We start from the raw sequence: 7,550 nt of genomic DNA, 5'->3' as shown, positions 1-7,550 counted from the left end.
TATATATATACATATAGATATATAGATATATATACATATATATATATATATATAACGCGAGATGCGAAACGCGGATACCTAGAGCTATAATGCATCCGTCGCGCATTATAAATAGATCGAGGTTGGTCCACTCACTTGTAAATACGCTAGGATATTATAATTGCTCCATAACGTACATCTACTCGTTTTGACACGACACAGACGCGATTTATTCTGACAATATATTTGACAATATATTCGAATGCGTTCGTCTAGATTCTAGGATTTAAAGACCCGGAATCGAAAGATTACAAGCTAGTTTTGATTACGAGCGATTATTTATTAGATTTACCTTGTTGTTGAAGATCTCCGATTAAATTTGACACAAACGATAGATCTAAATGCAACGAACCGAGAAAATTGATTATCGTAAGAGATACGATTTTGAAAAAATTCGAGTTAGATCATCCGAGCAATTATAGCGGGATTGATGAAATGATTGTGGAGTGGACTTGAATAAAAGAGCTCCTCGACACCAGCGGCTCTTTTGTCCGCGACTTGGAAATTTAATGGGACAGCGAGTTCTTAGAAAAGAAGACTACAGAAGAACGTCCAAAAAAATGGGAGCAATATCGAGTGCCACTAGAATTCTTGCTGAAAGACGAAAAAGATGCTGAAATTCCCCCTTTTTGTCTCATCCATTCCCATCATCTGTTTACCCGTATCTATTGCGATGTGATTTGTAATAATTATTGATGTCTCGAGCTTCTACTTTGATTGTCACCGGCTGTACGTGCGTTAAAAATTTGTTCCAAGGATGTCTCTCGAATGGGACAGGTTTAGGCCTTTTGATTAGGCTTCTCGAAGTGTATCATCCGACGAAGTGTATCGTTGCGACATTCTTTGTCCGTATAGTCTTTCATAGAGAGTATCCCAAGAGAGATGTATATTAATGACGCGGAGACTGGTTAAGAAATTACGATAAATGAACGCGCGATATTAAAGCTTCGTCGAAAGCGAAGCAACTTTGAGCATTTCTTTGAAGATAAATCGCCAAACTATAATATTTATTACGCCTTTCTTAGGATACTTTATAAATGGGACTTTTCATCGTGATTAGTTTACGAAGCCGAAGCCCCATCGATTCCTATTAACTTTATTTTAGGGAATTTAGCGTTGAAATCACTGTGAAAATATCAGTGCGTATTAATTATTCATTATTAAATTAATCGGAACTATATTACGTTTTAATGAATCGAGATGAATTATATGTACGTTAAACGTAATTAGTACTCGCGGCGCAGCATAGAAATCTGAAACCGTTGCGGAAGTAGGACGATTGTCGGTCTCTGTTGCTGCTCCATCGGTGCATCCTCCGTGTTCCGTTGTTCCGATTGATTTTGTTCCCAGGATTGTGAAGGGCCACCGGTTTCTCTAGGGAGAGAATCAGAGATAGACAATTTTATGACTTAGATCGTTATTTTGCCATGGCCTGAAGGGATAAAAGAGAGGGTCCTAAAATTTCGAAATTATCACAGATTTAGAAAGAGTTTTTCCCAACAAAAGACGCAGATGACACTGTAGCATAGTGAATCGTTACATTCTTGTTATTTACCAATGTTAAGCAAAGACGAAATGATTCTCAGTGTGCTGTGTTATATTGTGTTATCCAAGTAAAACACAGAGTCGTAATTAAATTATAATGTCATAAGACATCATCATGACATCATTTGATATTTAAAAATGAATTATAAATAACAAACAAGATCGTGATGATGTCTTATGATATTTATTTCTATTTTCTACTTGATATCTGTGTCTTTTACTGAAAATCATCTAACTTACGATTAGATCATTATTTTGTCTACTCTGAAGAAAGAAAATTCGAAATTGTTGCACAGATTTAGAGACATATCGGATGTTTTCCAGCAAAAAGTGCAGATGACACAGTGCAACACAGTGAATCATTACAATCTTGTTGTTTGTCAATGTTAAACAAAGATGAAATAATTCACTGTGTTACATTCTCATTGTTGGAAATCACTCATCGTAATGTGTGAATGAGAATCTACGATACTATGGTAAGCGTCTATTCAAGTTCTCTCTACTTTTTTTATTTCTTTTTTTTATTGAAAAGGGAAGATACTTAATGCGTTTCGAGCCTTACGAAAAGATATGAAGCTGGAGGAGAAAAGGATTGCGTTGTTGAAAGGGCGACTTAATTCTGTCAACGCGACGATCGCTATAAATTGCAATACCATCGGGGTCTTCCCGGATAATGTTGGTAGCGACAGGAATATGAAATTCCACGAGAGATTGAAAGCGTACAAGGATAATCTCGCGAGGTTTAATGTAACGGGCGAGAAGGATGTCGGCTTGTGTTAATCCCAAACAACGGATGTAACACATATCTTCCGGTTAGATAAACTCTATCCATTATCACCGATTATATTTATCTGTCCAACGAAACGAAATTAATTTCGAGTAATTCCGATTATTTGCAATTCGCGGAATATGCATTCGAGATTACATCGAAGTGAAGCGACGCGTAATATATAAGCGCAGAAATTTAATAAATTCCAAATTATCTTCGAACAAATTATTCTATTTAAAAAAAAAAATCCCCGAAAATTCATTGGGACACCGATAAAACTAAAATGATAGCGATAACTGCACAGTTTTGCGTCTTATAAAAAGGTGTAATTATATGTTTTAATGAAGAACATTAACCGATACTGTATTAACTCTTAATGCATACAATGATTTTTCGATACCCTTACACTGAAAAAAATATACTAAATTTTAATACATATTTCTTTGATTAGATAGTACTAAATAAATATTTATTTACAGTAAATATTTAATATTTAATATTCAATGAAAAAATGATAATGAAAATTAGCTTTTGTATCAATATATATTTATATCTAATAAATATTTACTTAAAATTATTCAAACTATTATATAATATTTATTAATTTTTTTAGTGTACTACACACAATAGTTATTCGTGTTCCGGATTAATTTCCATCTTTTAATAAATAAAAATTATGTTAATCTTGCATGTACCTTAACATATTTAGAAAGTATTTATAAAAAAGTTGTGTATTTAAAAAATATTATACGAATATTAATCTAATTGTTCGATGCTCTTAATTTTTCGAAAAAAAAAAAATGTGCAGGACACGAATGAACTCAATCGCGCGTATTAGGGTTAATTCAACATACTAACTGTATTGTGGAACAAACAGAAGGGTTACAAAGTCAAACGAGAGGAGTGTACAGGAGAAGCGGTAATTTTGCTTTGCGTTTCCGTTCGCCGGAAGTATTTGTCGAATTCTCTCCTTCGTAAACCAGCAGTGAGATTGTTCTGCGAATTTCACAATGTTTGCAGATTCATCGTGCGAGTGTACCACTCAGCGAGTTCTATCGAGAATTGTTCGCGATTTGTCCGCGCGCTTTGTCCACGCCACGCTCAGAAACGCGCGGTCGACATTTCGCGGCCGCCCACCTGTCTTCTGGAAAACTCTCGTTTTATCTCGCGTATCTTTCGAGCGGAAATCATCTCGATCCCTCCCTCCCCCCCCCTCCCCTCTTTCCTCGCGACTCGCGCGACCTTGACCCATATCATAACTCCGTATCAAACTGTCGCTGCTTTTCCTCTCGATAACCGAGTCACGTTCGTGCGGAGACTCGCTTACCAGAGCACTCAACTCACTTGGTGAACCGCGGAAGCTGGGATCGCGGCTCCGACCTTGTTCCCGAATCGTGCGCGTGTTTGGAAACCTCCCCTCCCCTCCTTGCACCTCCCCTCTGTCTATCCCTTCTTCTCACTGTTAATTACTAATTTAGTTGCGAATGCATTTGCAAAACAAGCTCTCACCCCGACGGCGGAGCGCATTAAAATCGATTAAAATTTAGCTGTCGTGCAAAAACCATTACGCGACCAGAATCAGAAACGACAAGTTTTGTGCGCGAGTTTGATTATGACATTCAGCAAATTGAGAGATTTCCCGTATACTGGGAAAAGCGTTCTCTTTACATATACGTTCGCGCTTGCACATTACGTTGTCTTCGGCCATTGAATTGGCCACGAATTGGCAACATGAATACAGATGAGTGCGATATAAAAACGTTCATCGATATTGTTTTCATAAATCCTAGATTGCATCGCACGCGTTGTTTCCTCTCCTTCCCACGTTCGTTAGTCTGACTCGTCATATCTCGTTGATTTTTTTTTTTCGGATTCAGATTTGCCCAAAATTTTTTTAAATACCGTAAGATATTGTGTTGACTACATTTGTGCATGAAAATACAAAAAGGATTTTCAGTGGTTGCGTCTTGTCACTCCGGTGAATGAATCATATTTAGTTGTCATTATTACTTGAACGTTTGAAATTCGAAGCGCGGGGTATTCCGGATCTACCGGGTGTTACGCATTCATTAATAATACGACTGTCTCAAATATAACTCCGCTATTATTCCCGCATTACATTGATTTATGAAGCAGAAACATAGTTTAATTCGCGCTTAAACTACCCTTTCGTCTTCTCCGTCTCGAATTCTTCTCCTCCCATTCTCCTCCTCGTTGTATTCCCATCCTCCTGTTTCACGCTTAAGTCAACTCCCTGCAGCACAATAGAGGGCAATATTTATCGAACAAACGAGTTAGATTGTTTTACGAACGACAGCCTAGATTTGTTGGCCAACGAATATATATATTCTCCCTCCCCCTCCCACTTTCCGCTCTTTTTTCGCTCTCTTCTTTTTATGCCCTCTGGCATTTGCCACTTTTGCTCACCCGCGCTTCCTTCACGGACCGGAGGAATGCATTTCGGACAAACGGATTTTGCAGAATGGATCGTCCTTGACCCGTATTACCAGGGTCTAAGGGTCGAATGGCGTTCTCCCGCGTCCACCATATATCGACACGAGCTCACGTTTGTGGTACTCACATACTAATGACGTGCCCGAAAGCCCACAATGCTTTTCCGTTCTGCATATTATATCGATCATGCCTATTCCGTATCTCTTCCGCCTCGTTTCAAAATCTACATCTACAGACTTTCCGACCTATTTATCCCATCCCCTCCACCTCTTTTAATCTCGCTCCGCGTTCGGAAATATTTCGACGTATATTTCACGTAGCGTAAAAATATATATATATATATATATATAAAAAATGTTTATGTTTGTGTGTGTATTTTTGTACGTATATATGATAAAACCTCTATTATCCGAATGTATCGTTTAAGCTCTGTTATCTAAATGGCATTGCTAGGAGAATGAACGTCTCTCGTCTACATTTACGTTCACGCAAAACATATGTAGGCGTATGTTATACACGATATAACATACGTCTTCATCTCGGTACCAGTAACATGAAACAAACATGTACCAACAAGATCTAAACGCTAGAAAGCAACATTCCCAGTCATTTTGAGGCACAATCTTCTGCTTTAGAAGCAGGTCTCAGATGTTACGAAGCACAGAAAGAAAGCGCGGCCCCATTCATTGCAATGAATAAAAAACAAATATGTAAATTAAACAGCTCAAAAGAACTGAGAAAATAAAATGGAAAGAATGAAGAAAAGTGGTAAATTACTATAATAATTTCTCTCTCTTTCTCTATTTCGTTACAATTCACAGAATGTTACGATAAATAGACTTTCTTCATTTAATTACCCATAAAAATTTCGATTATCCGAATATATCTTGTTTGCTTGGCTAGATCGGAGATATAATAAATGCTTTATTATATTAATTTTTATAATACATTATTATACACAGGAGAAACAATTTTGCTAAAATATGTAAAAATTCAACTAAATACAGTTCTGAAAATAATTTTGTTGGAACATGAGAATAATTACGTAGGAAACTCAAGCATGACGAGCAATGTTGCAAAAAATTTGTATATTCTGACAACTAGCTCGAGTATCCATCATAATTATATATTTTGATAGTTTAACAAATTATTTTCAGATTCTTCTTTAGCAAAAACCCTTCTTTCGTATACTTAATCTTTCGTCTAATTTCCTTTCTTTTTTATATATACGTTGCTACAAGTTGTTAAATCTACTTTCTGAAAACCATGATTGATAGATTCGTGAGACGATCGTCACTGAAAAGGGCAAAGCTCTCGGGCGGAATATGGACGAAGATACCGGCGGAATTGTACCCGTGTCAGCCTCAGATTGGGGCATAAATTCTTGTAGCTCTGCTATCAGCTGGCCGATCTCTTCCGAGTCCTTTCGGATGCTGCAGAGTTCCTCTTCGTTGAAGTCCGGTCTAATCTGTTTGCACAGGAGGATCTGCGAGACCACATTGCCGATATACGAGGGACCGGCGCGGTTCTCTGTAACGCGATAATGAAAACTGTGTCGTTAGATTTCTCACGTCATTCAATTTTAACAATGTCTTTCTTTCTTCTCCCGGATTCGTGAAATATATCCAAGGGAAATATTTTAAGCGAAGTGTGTGATGGAAATAATAATCACGTTCTTATTAATAATATAATATGTTAATACGTAACGCTCTGTTTAACATGACTTTAATATAAAAGTGCATAGGGCGTTTCTCAACCTTTTTTTTTGATGAGATTTAAAAAAGCTTCCATAAACTTTAATATGTGCAACGGAGGCAGAAATAAGCGAGCTCCCGGAACAAGCTATAGTGCTAATGTCAAGGAAATAGTTATAAATTATTCGGAGCAAAGTTTCACTTATGAGAGAGAAAGATACCTTATATTGCTTACACGTTATAGCGTGGCATATGCCGTTAAAAGTTAGAAAAACGTGTATTAACGCTACGCATGAAACGATGATTCGTCACTCTGTCTCCGACATGTGTACGTTGTGTACAATAGAATTCGGCTTGATTGTAGGAAGCGATGTGTAGTCGGAAATTGGGATTCGTCGAACGCGTAACGGCCTACAACTGTACACGGTAGTTTTGAGAGTTATGGTCCGTTGGGATGCCGTAAATCAGTCTATCCGGCCTGGTTCAAAGCGACCGCAGAAACCGATTTAATATTATGCCTCGGTGCAAGTCGATAACGCAACGTGACTCGATTCCGATGGCGTTCTTGCTACGCTTGTTCTTACGCACAAATCGCCCCTCGCGTGGGAATATAATTAAGAGTGTTATTACCGAAAACGATGTGAATTAAATTTTGCCTCGGTCGGCGAGGCACTCATTTATCTCTCGAGATTAAAATCGTCAACGACCACGTACTTGTATAAAAAAAAAGTTATAGTAACATTCCACGTGGACTTGTTTCATTTCCCTGCACATATCCGCAGATTCTATAAATAATTTATAGATCATTATTGAAACATTGTAAACGTACACGTGCAACTTACCATAATATCCGGACATGTCCATGGGTATGATGGATATGAGATTTTTACTCTTGTGCAGTTCGCGTAAGAAGAGTTGAGCCACGTAAAACAACAGCACCAGATTTGGACTGTCAACCGGTATTCCAACGTCCATAGCACTGCAATAAAATATATTTCTAAAACGTTTTCGGTCGTATAAAATTAATTATCGATCAGAAATCTATCTAC

The 7,550-nt window shown here is 37.5% G+C and overlaps 1 protein-coding gene across 2 annotated transcripts in view; it reads right to left on the bottom strand.

Moving 5' to 3' along the window:
- Positions 1 to 75: 75 nt before the first annotated feature.
- LOC108687038 overlaps positions 76 to 7,550 on the bottom strand; it is a 17,573-nt gene continuing 10,098 nt past the window's right edge. The window contains exons 3-5 of one of the 2 annotated variants that reach the window (XM_018192630.1): positions 7,344 to 7,480; positions 6,147 to 6,337; positions 76 to 1,413 (exon numbers count right to left, since the gene is read on the bottom strand). In XM_018192630.1, coding sequence (XP_018048119.1) covers positions 1,186 to 1,413; positions 6,147 to 6,337; positions 7,344 to 7,480 — 556 coding nt within the window. In that variant the 3' untranslated portion in view covers positions 76 to 1,185. The remainder of the gene's footprint in view (positions 1,414 to 6,146; positions 6,338 to 7,343; positions 7,481 to 7,550) is intronic. The other variant, XM_018192631.1, reaches the window with a different exon arrangement.

Source organism: Atta colombica, unplaced genomic scaffold (genome assembly GCF_001594045.1).
Source record: "Atta colombica isolate Treedump-2 unplaced genomic scaffold, Acol1.0 scaffold198, whole genome shotgun sequence".
In the NCBI taxonomy this organism is placed as follows: Eukaryota; Metazoa; Arthropoda; class Insecta; order Hymenoptera; family Formicidae; genus Atta; species Atta colombica.
The sequence above is the reverse complement of the archived record's forward strand: the minus strand, read 5'-3'. Positions and strand labels throughout refer to the sequence as shown.